Consider the following 17,935-nt stretch of genomic DNA (forward strand, 5'->3'; position numbering starts at 1 on the left):
CTCCACCACAACTACAAGCTAAAGTTTAAATTCACAGAGTCTCCTGATCACAGAGGTTTTCAGAAGTAATCTTGATTTTCATGAGACGTGTGATAAAATCATGATTTTCTTTTCTGTGATATTTGCACTCCCCTGTTGTCTTCTTGTCCAGCAAGTGGACATTCAAAGTTGATGTTATCACTTTATGCATTTTCTAAAGCCATTTAGACACTCTTCCAGGATTGTTCTAGCTAGAAATTTAGCTGAACTTTCTACCTGCATGGTAAGCAAATCAGCCTAGAAAAGAAGCAGAAGGAGGTAGATGAGCTATTGTTATCTAGAAACCTTATTTTTCAAATAATAAGCGAGACAATTTAATTATTCCAACTGCCCTTTTTTTACCTTAGGAGAAACAAATTAGCTGCATCACCATTAAATCTGAAGAAAGAGCTTACAAATTTCGTAAAAAGAACTGCAGAGCTCATCTGTTTCTGTGTTCACACTTTGCATCTCTGCACAGGTGTGTCTTCAACTTGATTTATGGTTCTGCTTCTCAGTAGTGCTTCAGCTGTGGAGAAATAGGTGTGACCTTGGGCATTGTGCAGATGATTCTGTAAATCAGGAAAGTATTAAAGCCCTTTTCCTGAAAAACTGATTTTAACATGGAATTCTACAGGTGGCAAGTACTTGAAGTTTAGGTGCTCTTCTTGGCTCCAGAGCTGGTGATTATTTTTGCTACATCTCTACCAGATTTTTGTTGACTATTTCCTGGGCTGCTTTTTTTGTTTGTTTGTTTGTTTTGTTTTGGTTTGGTTTTTTTTGTTTTTTTGGTGCTGCCTGGAGATTTCTCCTTTGGAGCAAGTTTTATTCTCATGAAAGGGAATGGCCATTATTTTTATTTCTTTGGAAAGAGCTTTTAAAATAAGCCATATTTCCTGTAGCTACACAGGAAATTGAGTACAATTATGGCTGCTGTTTTAGACAGGAATGATGGCACTCCTTCTCCCATCAATGCTGGAACCAAAAGCTTGAACTTTCAAACACAAACTGTGTAGAAAAAAGTAAAGTAAGCATTGTAAAGTAAAGAGTAAAGAGCATTGTGTCTCCCTAAAACTCTGTGTGTCTAACATCATAAACTCATGTGTCACTCTGTTTGCAGCTGGAGCATCAGCACATTTTCCTCAGTATCAGCTGCTGTGAATTTCACTGCTTCATTATATAATGTATGCCCAGTGTGTTCATATTTATATTTAATGCCCATTACATGAAAGAATAAAGAGGGATGATTTTTCCATGCACACTTGCTGTTTCACAGAATGGGATCTATTTTTAAATTACAGAAGGAAATGTAGCCCAAACACCCAAATGGTCTTTATTCAACCAATTCTACAATTACACTTTTGAAATGCGAATCCACACCTTTTTTTTTTTTTTTCCTTTTTAAGGCAGGTTTCTTTCTTTATCATCATATTATTGTCTGGAGCAGATGTCTCTCAGAGCAGCAGTTCTGCCAGAAAACCTAATAGTTATCATTCTAGGTGTTATAGTTGGGGGAAATTGTCTCCATTTCAGGCTAATGATCTTGTGCACAGGGACTGGAATGCTTCTCTCAGGTCTAATTCAGGATACTTTACCTTAGTTTTTGGCAGGTATTTCTGTCCCAGACACTGCAATATTAAATAGTGAATAGCTTTAAGTTGGAGTAAATAATTATTTTTCGTGTTTTTAATTTTTTCATTGCAGACTAATTAGTGTGCAGTATGGGAAGTTTATAAGGGGCTGGTCTATCTGCTTTTGTGGGGTTTTTTTTAGTGGTTTTTGAAGGTGCAGGTGGTTGTGGGATGGAACTTCTCCCTCTGCACATCTCCCTCAGCCTTCACATCACAAAAGTTGTTTTCATAAACTGTGGATTTCTGTTCTTGACAAGGATTGATGGGCTAACAGTTACCATCACAGAGTGCTGCATTATTTATACACTCAAGGTTTGGGCTCCTTCTTTTCAGCCTGTCCTTTGCTGTCAGGCAGAGAATTGAACTCCTCAGTCAGGAATTCCTTTTTATGGGGTTTTATGGAATAAAAAAACATGTTATATAAACGTTTAAAGTTCAGCAAAGAGTGGATGTACCACTTCTATCCACTACCTGCTTTGGAAAGGAGCAGTGGTTGTACATTCAGTATTTTATTGAAAAGCATGTGGCTTAAAAGTAGTTATGTGGACACAGGTGAAGTAGCATGATGGACTGCAGAACAGTTTTTTTTCTGGGTGCTTGAATGAAAAAGATCCATTCATTGATTGAGTTATTCATTAGAGACAAAAACCATCATGTTCCTTAAAAAAAAGAAATCTTCATTTTTATTAGAGTGCAAATGTAACACCATTTTATTTGAGTTTTGTTGTACAATTTTTCCTGAGTTTGGAGAATTGGGGAGGGTTTTTAATTAAAATTATAATTTTGAGTTTGCATGGATCTCTTTGATTTTATTCTTTTTGTCATGCTTTTTTAAAATCCTTAACCAACCATGGTTTCCAAAGAGAGGATGGACAATTTGCTCAAGAACTAATTGACTTCAAAATGTTCTGATGGAATAGAAGATGCACAGAAAAATGATAATAATAATATAAAAAACCCACAGATTTAGGACTCTTTGGTTCTAAATCAAGTATCAGAGGTTTATGTGCTGTCTTCAGACACTTTTACACTTGAGAGGTCATGTAAAGAAAAGTGCAAGGTTAGTCAGACATAGGAAAGACAAACATGAATTACTGTTTCTATTTGACATTGAGTTTTACTGGAATCCTTTCAGAGTCTCTTATTGTACTTAAAAGTACAATAATAATTGGTCTTTTGATTATTTTTTAAATAATTGAATTTCTCCTGGAGTGTTTGTTTAATTTGCAGGATTTTGTCAAATTACACAGTCTGTTACACAAACAGCATATTGCCAATCACCATGGAAAGCCATCAACACAGAGCAGACTCCTGCAAAAATTATTGTAAAAGGTTTATTTCCTTTTTTGGGTTTATGTTGCTCTTCCATTCACAAAAATCTCTCAGGTCAAATTATAAAGCCACTTATCAGTAGTGTTGAGACAAAATGCACCCATATCAGCTTTTCTTTCTATCAGCTTTCCAAAATCAAATTCTGTTCATCAAACTCAGTGGAATGTATAACAAATTAGATTTCAATATTTCAGCATGAACGTCCTCTCAAGAGGCACAAAATGTAAATTGAGGAAGATACTGTTGATTCAAAGCTGATATTTATTTTGTTCAGCACCATTTCACAGACAATAAGCTATAAATAACAGAGATAACATTTTACGTGATTTTTGGCAATTTAAGTTTCAACATTTGCACAGCCTGATGCCTCCTCTTGAGTAGAATTGTGCAGCTTCTCATTTTTCTGACTGCATCATATTTGATTTTACACCATAATTTAACCACTGTTGTTTACAGTATAGATTTTTCCTGTTTAGGCCTCATTAGCATTATTTGATTGAGACAGGATAGGCTGTTTTTTGATTGACTTTTTGTTTGTTTGTGTGGTTTTGGTTTTGCTTGACTTTTGTTGTTGTTTGGTTGGTTTTTGTATTTGATTTTATGGGTTTTTTTGTGGGGGGTTTTTTTACAATTTTTCTTTTTATTTGGAGGGTTTTTTTGGTTCTTTTTTTTGGGGGGGGCGGGTATTGGAACTTTTTGTTACCAGTGTTTTCTTCCTTTTTTTTTGTAAAAAAACATTTTTTATTATTTAATGAATGAAATAATTCCATTCATTTTATTTCTGTGATACGTTTTAATGTTGCATTTTACAAAAATCACAGCAGTGACTGACAGGCCAAGGTGGTGGGTCAAAAGAGCAATTAGTGCAGTCATTTCCTGAACATGGAAATAAATGGCTGTTGACAGAGGAGAACATCTGCTTTATTAGTCCCAAACCACAGGTCGGGTCACTTTATTTCAGGCTGAAAAAGCCAAAACGAATTTTCAGGCAAATTAAAACCAGGCAGTTGATTGTCCACACTTTGGCCATTTCAGGAGATTTCAGTTTCTGGAAGTATAACATGAAATTGTGTGCGAGTTCTGCTTGTCATTCAACACAAAATTTGCAAATTCCAACAGTATTTTGTCTTTTTGCCTTTTGCGCCAGTGGAATAATTGAAATCAGAAGGACACCAAATCAGCAAATAGGCAGCAAAAATATCCTCTCTCCTTTTAATCAGAATATCCATGGGGATTTGCATAATAAGTGTTCCAGCTCCAGATGCTATTTAGTTTATTAATTTAATTAGAGGTATGCCAATGCAGTTGTCAGAGCATTCATTTAATAGTAGCTGTTCTTTAACAACCAGTTGCCTAATCCCCATAAAGTCATAAACAAACATCCTTTGCTACCTCAATAATGCAACAAAAGCAGAAAATGAAAAGTCTTGGCTTGTTTAAATTCAGCTGGAAATGTCATTTACTGTTCTTAAATAGCTTTACTTCTCCATCAGATGGACAATCTTTAAAATAAAATTTACTATCAAGTACATGATGCACAAGTACAAGCACAAGTACATGAAGGTGCCCTAAAGCTGGCAAAAAATTAAATAAAGCTACAAATAACCTAGTAAAATACTGCACAACTCTAGTTTTTCTGTGCAACTGATCCACATAATTCATCACAGTATTTTTGTGCATCAGTTACATTTCTTAACCAATGTTTAGATGGAAATTCTCACAACAAAGATTAAACTGAAACTCATGTGCAGGAAAGGTGTTGAAATCCTGAGTTTTGCCACCGAAATAATCCAAAGCATGCTCTAATGTCAGTACTGCTGACATAAACCAAATTAATTTCCCTAAATCTTTTCAATTACATGGAGAAAAGCCTGGCAATTTCCAATTAAAAAAAAAAACAAAACAAACAAAACCCACTAATAATTATCTATCTGTGGATCATTCTTTCAGATGTATTTACTGCACAAAATGCTGTTATTTTTAAATGCAGTGCCTGGTATTGGATGCAAACCTGCCTTTAAAGATGAAGATTGAGATCAATGAAAATGTGTGTAAATATGAGATAAACTATCTGAGAAAAATTATGAAATTAAAGTTGACCAAAGTTTAGGGCGTGTTCTTTAGGATAGCTTCCAGGTATGCTGTTGGTGACAGAATGCAATTTGCAGATATCCTGAGTGTCTTCAGGTCACAAAAAGTAAAAAAAATACTTTTTGCTATTGCCTTTTGCAAACGGATTGAGTTTAAGACCAACACATTTTGTGGGGTGGTGGAAGTTTAGGGAAAAATGACTAAATAAATAAATACAAAACCAAATCCACCAAAAGTCATTGGAAGGACATAAGAGTTCATAATTTCTTCTTGTACTTAGTTACCAAAAATCTGATACATTTTTAGGTCCTGTGGGTAACTTTTTTGGTGGCTTTCCTACACAAACCTTGTTTCCTTTCAGCGGACGTGTGCGACTCCAACCCGTGCCAGAACGGTGGCATCTGCCTCTCAGGGCTCAATGACAACTTCTACTCCTGTGAGTGTCCCGAGGGCTTCAGGGACCCCAACTGCTCCAGCCTTGTGGAGGTTGGTAAGTGCAAATCAAACCAAATTGCCAAATTTGCCAAATTGCCGCGGGCTGGCCAAGCAGCGATCCCGTCCGCGGCGTTTTGGGTGGTGATGGTGATGCCTTGTTGGGGCTACCCAAAAACAGAGGGCAGACAAAATTAAGACAATAAAAATCAATTCTTTTTACTGAAGGGCTTTCAGGTATATTTAGGAGAGATAAAGCCCTCCAGAGGTTACTGCCAAAATAGACCATAGGTCACAAATTTTCGCACTTTTATAAATTGGGTTCATTTACATCTTCGGGGTTAATCTCCCAGTTACAGCTTCAGGTAATGCAATAATTTGCCCCAAGTTTTCTCCCCCAACTCACTTTTATTCCCATCTCTGGGCCTGAGGCAGTGAGGTGTCCTTGATTCCCAGCCTGGAGAGGAATTGTTGTGTCTGCCCAAAATGGGAGAGCAGCGTCTCACACTCGATTTGAAATTTGGAGTTATACACCAAAGAACTGCAGGATTAAAAATAAATATAAAATCTAAAAAAATATAGAAAAATCTAAAAAAATAAGAAAATATAAATCGTAAATCTCAAGGCATCAGTGGTGTCATTACATTAGTAATTATTGGGTTTTTTAACCTTATATCTGTGCCACAGGCATTATTACAATAATTAACAGTTGGAACAGCATCTGCAGAATGCAATTACTCAGAAAAGTCCAGTGCTCCACTCACATAAAGTCCATAGTGGTGACTTAAAAGATGCCAATATTTTTCAAAGATAGATTCTAGATAATTCTAGATGATTCTATTATAATTCCATGTATCCTTCTTCAACCAATGTCCCTCAAATCTTCATTTCTGATAGTTATATGCCAATGTCTGCAGTAAAGAACATTTTCTTATGCAAATTAAGAGACAGGAACAGCATAGGAGAAAACCAGAATAACACGTAACACTTGTTTGAATTTCAAAGTAGTTACCCATCTGGAGGCTTTAATTAATCATTAAATGAGTTCATGTAAAATGTACTGACATTTTGTGATGTGCACTTGACTCAAACTAAACTTAAATTTGAGCAGTAGATCCTAAGCATCCAGCAGGTCATGCCCCCATATTAAGAAAACTTAATGAAAAAATCAGAATCTGAAGGAAAAGATTAAGGTAGACAGATCACTGAAATTTAACTGAGCTTTTGTATTATCCTAAAAAGGCAAAAAAATATGTTCGCAGAGTAAAATGATGGAACTGTCACATCTGGGCTCAACACTGCAACTGTCCTAAATCTGTAGGGGTTCTCATTTTTCAATAATTAAATAATTAATTCAATAAATACATTTTAAAAAATAGTCCAGAAACAAAGGGCTGGTATGTATGTGGGGGCTTTTTGTTAATTTCCTTTCCTGAAAATGATGCTACTGCTGTTTTGAATGTGAATTCTAAGTGCCACACGTGGCAATTTTAAGGGAATTTGGATTTAATTTGATTATTTTTGAAATTAAACTTTCTGCAAAGAAATTGAGCTGGGAGAATGACCAACTTCGGGTGCCAACTGCATTTTTTTCTGACTAAAATGTTATCGTAGCAAATTTTATCACCTAAAATTTGAGTTGCTTGTTGCCTTGGTGCAGCCACACAAGAAGCCAGAAGACACTTCCTTAAATCTTATTTTCTATCCTTTTCTCTAATTTTTATCAGTGCATGAATTTGTCCTGTAGTTAAAGGACATGGTACCCTAAAATGGCCTAGACATGGCTTCACTTTAGGAAACTTCTGGATTTATTGTGCAAGAATTTGCATGGCCTGTATCTGGGAGGATTCCAGACATGACTGAATCTGAATAAAAAAATCACATTGTGATAATTGTCACTCTAATTAGCAGATGAGCATTAATAGGGCTTAAAAAAATACACATATACTTAACTAAAATCTTCAAGCACTTCAACAGAAACTCAGTTTGGTAAACAGAGTAAAGCATAAGTAAATAACTTGACAATATGAGGTAATCACAGCACTTACAGAAGCAGGATGTTACATTTCTGTTTTTCAGTCTGTGGGGAATATCTGCTGGACAACATTGGTTAAGTACAGAACTTATTAATATTCCTACAGTAACTAAAATCCCTAATGTTAATTTAGTTTGTGTTTGTCTTGTCTGCTACATGTATGCATTCATTCTAGCCTTGTTAAAAACTTTAAAAATACAATTCAATTTTTTTTTTTGATTGGTTGGTTTTTTTTGGTTTTTTTAGTAGAAGATTATTCTTCATTGTTTACCCCTGTACACAATCATATAAACCACTGGGAAAAAATTGGCATTTTAAGAAAATAATTAGATTTTTTTTACCTCTTAAAATGATGATAATTAGTGTAAACTGTTAGTCAATCAGCTCAATTAATTAAAATACTGAAGTGTTTAAAGTAAAATAATGTTGTAAGATGTGTCTAGAGGGGTGCAAGACCCTGAGTGATCACTTTTACTAAGAGTGTTTATTAGATGTAAGATTTAAGAAGGAATGCTAGCAAAGGTTGCTTCTCTTTGCCTTTTTAATGAGTTTTTGCCCAAATGCTAATCCCTTAATCCCTCATATCTCAAAAAAGGCTTTTCGACAATTGTGTAGTTGAAAACACTAAGTTAAAAATTGATATTTAGGATGTCAGGAGGTACCATGTAGGAGGAAAAGAGGAGGGTGAGTTAAAAAAAAAGAAACAAAAATCAAAAAACAACACAGGGAAGAGCCTGTGTCACTCAATCTCCCTCAAAAGAGCTGCACAGAAATTTTTAGAAGCAGCTGGGTGTTGTCTGCACCCCCTTGTCAGAGAATCCAGCATCAGACTTTGTGCAATGACAGGATGCACTGCTCAACTCTGGGCACCAGCTGGGAACTCATAAATTTTTCAAGGAACATACCTTAAACAGGAGGATTTTCACAGTAAAAGACAACAGGGGCTTTACTTAATCATGCATTAATGTGGGTAAATAAAAGGCAATCCCATTCAGGCAGCAAGTCATGAGTTGTGCAGAAGGAAAAAAAAAATAGATGCATACAAGTACCCAGGAAGATCAAACATTTTAGGTAGAAATCTTCCCTAAATTGATCAACAGATACTCAGGGCAGTTTTGGAGCTGCATGGATACTCAAGAATGCAACTCCCTTTATTGCCTTGATAGAAATAAGATTTAAAATAACCTGATATTGATAATAATACCACTTTCAAACTAAGAAGTTTAATTAATAATGTTTTTTTATAAATTCACCCATGGAAAAATACTACTTTTCTGCCGTACTTCATTTTTTGCTGTAACTGTGAGTCTAAACCAACATTTATAAAAACTCCTTGTGACAGCAATTTGTATGTTTCAGATTGCTATTCCCATTCCTTTGTTAATGGCAATCCCACTTTATTTCCTCTGTGTACTTGTATCCCAAATTTAGTTGTGCTAAATGACTCGAGATGAGGTGACAGATCTATAAAATCACTTTATTTGTGCAGCCAGGTTTTTCAGTGCTCAAACAGATTTTAAATATCTGATAAGCTGGCAGAGGATAAGATAGGGACAGGCAGGAAAATGTATGTTTTAGTTGTTTTCAGCACAGCACATCCTCTGGCGAGGTGGAAAAGGATTTAGCTAAACAGATAAATGGTGATTAAATCAAACATTCCAAATAGCAGGATGTTTTCCAAAGATAATAAGAACACTGTGTTCCAAGTTAACTCTTCAGCACACTCCTGCCTACATATAGGGAAGCATTAATTTTAACCTAAATTGAAACAAAATATATTTTGATTAATTAATATTGGCATTGGAATGCATTACTGATAAGTTGACAGACGTTACATCTTTTATAAATAGCTCACAAGTAATTCTCAGGAATGATGTAAATTATTGAAATACAATAAACAACAACTGTTACAGACAATTAATAAGAGCCTTTAATGAATTCTGTTCAGGAAAACTCTTAATGTGCTGCCTGTCAACTTGGATGACTAATTAGCCATGGACAGCACACAAGGGGATCTATAAAATGACACTGGGGGAAATTTTATTTGAAATAAAAATTGCTCCTGTTTTGTTTAGTGTGTGCATAACAGAAAATGGGGAGAAACACAACCTTGGTGACAAGAAAAAAAGTGATTTTTAAACTTTTTTTTATGCCATCAGGCAGTGAGAGTGTGTTCCATGGGTTGACCATGTTCATGTTGAAAATCTGAGCCTCTTAAAACTCCTGAGTTTTGATCTTCCAAATCTGAAATTGAATAACTGTCTGAGAGGATCAACTGATCAACATGTTTAGTTTATTTAAGTGGAAAAAAAATAGCAGATGTCAGATGGGCTGCCAGCATCCTGTTGGAAAGTTGTCTGTACCTCTTATGCATACTCAATACTCACTGAGAGGATCTCATTATTGAAAAAAAAATGGTTGGAAAATGCCTGTGTGCATTTTGGAAGGGTGGAAAATAAAGTTAATGATGTTGTGGTTAATGATCAAGGGGAGTTGGGTCTAAGTGCAGAGTGGAGGGACAGGGGTTGGAAGGTGAAGCAGATGCCAGTTTCCCATGACATCTTTATTCTGCCACGTGGTTAAAAAGTGATTTGGGGGTTCCTTGCTTAGCACACTGCAGTTTTCCACATCAGTTCAGTCTTCCCAGTACCCAAAGTAAACTATTTTTTTTTTGACAGCTGCTGTGTCTCAGCCAGAAATGCAGGAATCAAAGGGGTTCTTCCCTTTTCATGCTGTTAAATAAAAATTCAGAAAGATGGATTCAGCCCAGAGTGCTCTGATCTGTTTGCTTTGTGGCTTTATTTCCACAACCTAAGTCTCCACTTTTGCTTTCCTGACCTCTGCACTGACAGCACAAGGGCTGCTGAAAAAAAAATTAGTACAGATGAAAGTCCTGCCACTCACCTCTGTCAGTCTTGCAGATGCTTTTCAGTGCCATGATTAGAAATGACTGAATTATTTCAAAGGTGCTTTTATAGTCTTACAATATGTGGCTTCCCTTTTTTTTTTTAAAGGAAAGTTGTTTTCACCACATGTTGAACATATGTGCTGGTAGATTTTCCAAGGTAGAAAAAATGAAATGAATTCACCCTTACAAAATAATTCCAGATACTTACTATGCAATTGGTATGGAATTATTAATCTTAACTGTAAATAAGGTAGCCTGGAATAATGAAAATTAAAGCACTGGCACTCTCAAAATCAGAGTATTTGAAGATCTGAGGCACTTGTGGAGGTCTGTAGCCTAACCCATCTCCCAGTGGATGATCCAGGGGTGCAGGTTTCTCAGGGTCATTTCCAGCTGAGTTTTGAATATTTCCAGGGATGGAGACTTTACAGCTTTCTCCTGGCAGTCTGTGCCAGTGTTTGATCACATTCACAGGCCAAAAATAAATAAAAAAAAAAAAAAACAAGGAAAGAAATGGACAACCCCAAAACCCTAAATATAGTTAAGTGTAATTTTGTAAAATTTAGTTTTGTTTTTTTTTTTTTCATTATGCTGTCACTAAGTACCTTATTGTCAGGAGGTAACCTTTATTACATGACTGTGAATTCTTCAGTGAGCTGTCATGTTTTACTCTTCATGCTGATTCATTACTTGAAAAATAATGCAATGGAAATTCTTCTCTTTATTGCTGATATTCTCACTCTCAAAAACCATTTCAATGGTTCTGTTGGTAAAAGAAGATTAACATCAGAGGCAAGGTGAGCCTGTGTTTATTTGAATTCAGCAAGAATAATCAAGTTCCATGGTTAAAGGGTGGTTTCTTCTGGAAAAAGAGTGAGAAAGGGTGGGAGGGGAGGGATTGAAAAGAAAATCTTCCCAGCATGTTCAGGGCATTTCTGAATTCTGCTCTATTCTGAAACCTAAAGCCTAGGGCTTCACATGTCTGTTACACAGCAGAGTGTTTTATGTGGAATTAACTGCCAAACACATTTTTTAAACAGAAATTATCACATAATCAAGATGTTCCCACAGGTTATGGAGCTCTGCTAAAAGCAATCAATATATATTAATAAAAATAATTTGACAAATTAGGCCCTAATATTTGGGTTCTGGGTGGCCTGAAGAGTGCATAATGCACAGAAATCTAAATTGAATAGTCTGAATGCATGCAAGCAGAATAGCTTGATAAATGCCATTGATTGCAGGGCAGAAAATGTTGTAAGTAATAATTTGCAATATTTCTGCCAAAACAATTGCCTTTGGTGTTGACTGCCAGTAAACCTGTTGTGAAAGAAAGGTTTTGTTTGCAATTGGTGAGGTGGGTGCAATAATGGGAGTTGACAAAGTCACAGAATTCCAGGTTGGAAGGGACCTCGAGGATCACCTGGGTCAAACAAGATGGGCCAGAGCCCTGTCCAGCTGAATCTTAAAAATGTCCAATATTGGGGAATCATCACTTTCCTGGGGAGATTATTCCAGTGGTTGATTGTTAGGATGAAAATTTTTCCCCTTGTGTCCAAGCAGAGCCTCCCCAGGGTCCCGTGGACCCCTCACCCCTTTTCTTCTCCATGTGGAGCCTCCACCTGCTCTGTGCCACCTTTGAACAGTGGGACAGTGGGGAGGTGTCCCCTGAGTCACAGGGCTGAACAGACCCAGCTCTCCCAGCTTTTCCTCACCAGATTTCCCAGCCCTTGGATCCTCTTTGTGCCCTTTCTGCACCCTCTGCAGCCTGCCCACCTCTGTTTGGCACAGCAGGGACCAAACCTGGGCACAGTGACCCAAAAAGTGCTGGGCAAAGTGGGGTAATGACATCTTCACCTCTGATTTGCCTGGTTTTGGTGCCTCTGTGTGAATGATCCTGCAGTTAATTCCTGCAGTTAATTATTTTCCCAACTTTGTGTCCCATTGCTCCACGATGTCCTTGTGCCTCTTGTCCTGTGGAGTCCCAGAGCTGGACACACCCCTGCAGGTGTGTCCCATTGCTGAGCAGAGGAATCACCCACACTGACCTGCTGGCAGCCCTAATGCACCCCAGGATGCTGCAATCCTAAAAAAGGGTGGTTAATATTCTGTTGGGGCTCATCAGAATATTTCCTTTACAAAGCATTTTGAAATACCTGACAGACCTTAAAGAATGTGACCATGCAGAGTGTTTGTAGGCAGTGAAAACTTCAACACCTGAGTGAGAAATTCCTCATGCTGGAATTCATATCACATTTCCTAATTTTTCTGTCTGCAAATCTGTTATTTGGAAGTACAGACTGGCAAGGGATAAGTAGCTCTGGTCACACACTAGAGGGTGAGCAGTGGTGCACTCTGAAGGAGATTTTGTGCATTTCATGCATCTAATTAAAAGGGCAAATGGAAAATATCCAGCCTCTTTTTGGCAGGCCTACTGCTCAGGATGAGACCTTGCAAAGAAAAGCAAGGATTGTGATGTGGGTTTATTTGCAAGAGCACATCCCCAGCTCAGATGGAGGTTTCAGATGGAGGGATGAAGGATCAGCAGTGCATCATGCTTGGATTAAAATTTCCAACACTGATGCCAAGCCTTGTATGCAGAAATACTCAGAAAAGCATGCATGTGGGTGGTGGAGGACTGTGACAAACTGTGAGAGGTGGGGGCTTTCCATCCAGGTGTTGTTTAGCTGGAAATTCCAAGTACACAGAGCCTGCTAAAGGCAGGGTGCTCCAGAAACAAGAGTTGGCACTGCCTGGGCTGTGTGTTCTGGAAGGGAGGAATCCCTGCTGAGCCATTTCCATGAGGTTTTGTCCTTTTTTATTGGGTGAAGAAGAAAAAAGGAACAGAGGAAAAAAAAGAAAAAAAAAAAAAGTTTCCTGAAAAATGTGTTGTGTCTATGGCTTTGGATGTTTTTTAAACCATCTTCAATAGCAGTAGGTAGAATAAACCAGTTATGTTTTGTCAGATCTGCCAGTGAAATAGGCAGAACATAAAAATGTGGAGAACTGATGCAGGCAGACAGGGCAAATTGCTCTTTGGATAGGTGCTCTTAGCATTGTCTGGGAAGAGAAGTGCTCAAATAATTTTGAACCACTCTGAAGGAAAGAGGTCTTGGTGGGCAGCAGCTGCATCTGGATTAAAACAGCGGAGCACATGACTCATCAGGATGAAATGAAATGTTCTGGTGCACAATATCCTGCACATTTTCACATCCATGAGTACCTCTGGAGTGGTCCAGGTGCCTGTGAGAAGAGCTGACACAGCTGCTGGGCTCTTTGTTGGGATGCTCCATGTCATGTTGACTTTGTTCCTCAGTGTCCCTGTCCTGGTGCTTAAAATCACCAGGGGTCTAAATCTCACAAGTTTTGAAATGCCATTATTATTATTATTATTATTATTATTATTATTATTATTATTATTATCATCATCATCATCATCAGTATTATTAAAACATGGGAATTACATAAATTTTATTGTTCCTAATCAATTGTTACTGCCTTCAAAACAGTTCTTATTACTAAATAATTTTTTCATGTATGCCATTATCACTGACAAATACTAGAGCTCCTCATGTTCCTGTCCATTTCCAAAGAATTTAATCATTGCAGGATTTTTTAAACTTTTAAAATACACCACTCATTAAGAATTACTAATTCTTACAGATTAGGAACCCCTAAGCATCCCCATGCTCAGGATTAATTACTATTTGGCTTTGCTAGCAATGGGGTAGTAGCTTTATTTTCCTGTTCCTTTGGCTTCTTGGCAAATGCAAAGTAAATAATTTTGCTGGGTTTTAAGAGACCAGACAACATAATTCCTCATAAAATTTTGACTTAAATGTTCTTGAAGGGCTGCCTCTGTTTGTTTTCCCATTTTATATCATATAGTTTTCTCCTGGATTTTTATGCAGAAGGATGTGACTCAACAGTATGGAATCAACTTGCTGAAAAATAAAAATGCCACAAGGAAGCTGATTCTTTAGCTGAAAAAGCAAATTGGTCTTTAATGAGATGTTAATTCTGGCATCCTAGGAGATTCAGATTAGAAGATTTTATACTTCTTAGGAAAAAACCATCAGATGGAAAACCTGGTGGTGTTGAACTTAATGCAAATTCTAAATGTAATTTGGTTCCAGAGTAAAAGAAACACAAATTAAAAGCTGAATGTTGGATCCAGGGACATATGGACATTATTGTTGGGTTGTTTTTTTTTTTCTTTTCCCAGTTAAGTATTTTACCAGATTTTTTTTTTTCCAAAACTATTTATATAAAGGGCTCATTAAGCAGAGCAAAAATATATCATGTTTTGGCATCATTTTTTCTTACTTTTTTCTCTCCAAGTATGTTTACTTGTTTTTAAGTAATGAATTAAGGAAATACTTTTTTCCTATTAAAAAATAGATGCAATAGTTCAAGAACCCTTTTTCTTTTCTCCAGTAATAAAAATACTTCTGTTCAGAAGCAGAAGAATAAGAGTACCCAAATGTTTCTCCTAATAAATTTAATATTTATTAAAGTTGCTATTTAGTAGCTCAGAAATGTTTGTTCACTGTGTAACTCTCTGTGATCTGATTCCTTTCTATGCTTATTCATTTTTTTTTAATCTAAAATCTCTGCTTAAGGGTCTTTGGTGTTCATCATCCAGATGCAAAATTCCCTTAAGCATTTAAAATACTGTGTAATGATATATCTACTCTCTTACTTTTTTTTTTTTTTTTCCAGTTCCAGAATAATAAATAAACTTGTGGAAGATTTTAAACTAGACTATATAAAACTAGTATTGTCTTGAGCAAATAAACCTTATTCTTTATTATGTTGAGGACATTGTGCACTGTTGGTAGAGGTTTCAGAAGAATGTAGAATTATGCTGATATAGATAAGATGAGGCATTTTAACTTTTTTCAGCAAGTAATTAATTTATTCCAAAAATCACATTTTTCCTAAGGGGAAGAACTAAATGCTTTAGTTCTTGATTAGTTTGTTGTTGTTTCATTTTTCTTTACTTTTTTCCTCCCAAATACAAGTATACAAGTATTCCTGTATACAGGAACTCCATAAGAAGTCTATGGATGATTTTTTTTTTTTTTTGCTATTAGGCTGCAGAATTAATGCTTGTTTTATTGCAAGGAATCAAGAACACAGGGAAATTATATATGAGAAAATACAATAAAATATAGTAAAAAGTAATTAATTATGCTAATTATCAGTCAAAATAACAGGAAGAAAAATACCAGAGGGGTTTCTCACCTTTCTTACCCCATTTCATGGTTTTAGTTTTTGTCTGGACTTATTGCTATTTAGCCTGTGCTGTACCAGTTGTTGTCAGGTGTTAATAATGAGGCTGGAATAGCCCCAGTTTTCCTCCCTCCTTTACCCAGTCAAATTGTCTTGGATGTTTCTTTTGGGGTGAAAAGACACTACGTGCCACGTGCTCATCCTTTTGTGCATTCATGGATATTGAGGATAATGAGGACTTCAGTGAAATGCTGACTCTATGAAGCATATGAATAATTCAATTTAGAGATACTGGTTTTGAGGGGTTTTTTTAGGGGTTGTATCACAGGTGTACATCTTTTTTCCAACTTGATGATGCTATAAAATAATGATTAATAATAATTAATTTATATTAATGTTATATTAATGACCAGAATTATTAAGGCATGAGGTTTCATGCTGAATTATGGTTGCAGAGCTAGTATTTCATTTGCATTACTTGAGCTGAGCTCCTGCTTGAGAACTGGCATTGAACCATGAGTTTGGAGAGTCAATATATTATTTCCTATGTTGGAAGAAATTAATCAATGAGATTGATATTAATGTTTCAGCTGCTCCCCCATGGCTGTATCTGTAATATTAGAATACTGATTTGAGGTACAAACTCTTCAGTTGTCAATACCATCCTCAATTTTAAACATGCACTGGAATGGCTCCAGTCTAAATCAGGGAATTATGAAGTCTGGAAAATTCAAAAGATTGATTGGGACATGACCTTGATTTTCTGTCTCTGAAATTAGGAAAAGGGTGAGGCAGGATTCAAGAGCTTCACAATGTGGTGAAATCACACTTCAGCTTCCTTTGCTATTTATGATTCTGTTTGGTTTATGTGTCACTTCTTGCATAATTGGTGCAAATATGTGTAGTTCCACTCTTCTGATCTGTGCTTCTGACAGATACCTAATTCCAGTGTGCATGAATGCTTGCAATGTTTTAATGGTTGTTTTTTTGTTTGTTTTTTTTTTTTTTCAAATGGATGCATATGAGACATGAATATACAATCTGCTTTGTTTGCCTGTCCATATCCATAGAGATTATGGAATCCCAGAATGGTTTGGGTTTGGAGGGACCCCAAATCCCACCCAGTGTCACCCATCCATGGCAGGGACCCCTCCCAGTGTCCCCAGTGTCCAGCCTGGCCTTGGGCACTGCAGGGATCCAGGGGCAGCCACAGCTGCTCTGGGAATCCCATCCCAGCCCTGCCCACCCTGCCAGGAACAATTCCTGCCCCAAATCCCAGCCAGCCCTGCCTGTGGCACTGGGACCATTCCCTGTGTGTGTCCCTGCAGCCCCTGGCAATTGTCTCTGTCCATGTTTGTGCAGCTCCTCCACTCTGAGCTCAGCCCAAATCCTCTTCTCCAGGCTGAACAACCCAAATTCTCCCATGAGGTGTCCTGCACTGACCTCCTAACAGACTGGCAGAAGTGGTAAAATATCCTGGAATGTTTAATTTTGCCATACAAACATCTTCTGCATGGAGTGCAGGATACAAAAGCTCAGACCTCATAGAGGTGCTTCCAATATTGCAATTCCTTTCACAGACAATTCTTCATGACCCACACAAACATAGGTTAATGCAGAAAAATGTGTATTTTGGGTAACATAATTTTTTGCTCCTTTTATGCAGCAAAAAGATCATGGAAAGCAGTTCCAGAGCTTGTGGATGTTTATCCTATGTAGGATCCCACATTCTGGAAGAAAGGGTTGGGACTGATGTTCCTGTGGATTGAGAGTTTCTGAGGGGAAATCCAAGATATCTGTAAATTCCTGAGTCTTTTCTCTAACTTCCAGCCAGAATGATTTTTTTGCAGCTCCTCATGGCTTTGAGCTGCAATAATTATTTGGTTTCTGTTCACTCTGCTCACTGGTCTAAATGCAGGTGTAGGGAAAACTAGGGAGCAAAGAGCAACTGCTGCTTTGGCAACTGCCTTAGAGCTTTCTTTTTAAAAATAAAATTTTTTATTTTAAACATACTTATGAGTTTTCATGGAGTCTGATGAGTTTTATGACATAGACACAACCAGGGCAGAAGAAAAATTTCTCATTTGTTGATGATGCCTTTGTCTCATTTCCAGCATAGATTGGAGCAACTTCAGCTTCAAATGTCCATTTAAGCTTAAATTAATTGGCTCTGATTTAATGCCCTTTAATGTCCTTTATAAAGGACATTTAATGTCTGTTATGAAACTGAACCAACAACAAAAGAACAAACAT

The 17,935-nt window shown here is 36.9% G+C and overlaps 1 protein-coding gene across 2 annotated transcripts in view; it reads left to right on the top strand.

Moving 5' to 3' along the window:
• Positions 1-17,935, top strand: part of EDIL3 (EGF like repeats and discoidin domains 3) — a 227,292-nt gene that overhangs the window by 59,985 nt on the left and 149,372 nt on the right. For both annotated transcript variants that reach the window (XM_079331767.1, XM_079331768.1), the window contains exon 2: positions 5,434-5,562. In XM_079331767.1, the coding sequence (XP_079187893.1) occupies positions 5,434-5,562 (129 nt within the window). The remainder of the gene's footprint in view (positions 1-5,433; positions 5,563-17,935) is intronic.

Source organism: Erithacus rubecula (assembly GCF_903797595.1).
Source record: "Erithacus rubecula genome assembly, contig: scaffold_101_arrow_ctg1, whole genome shotgun sequence".
In the NCBI taxonomy this organism is placed as follows: Eukaryota; Metazoa; Chordata; class Aves; order Passeriformes; family Muscicapidae; genus Erithacus; species Erithacus rubecula.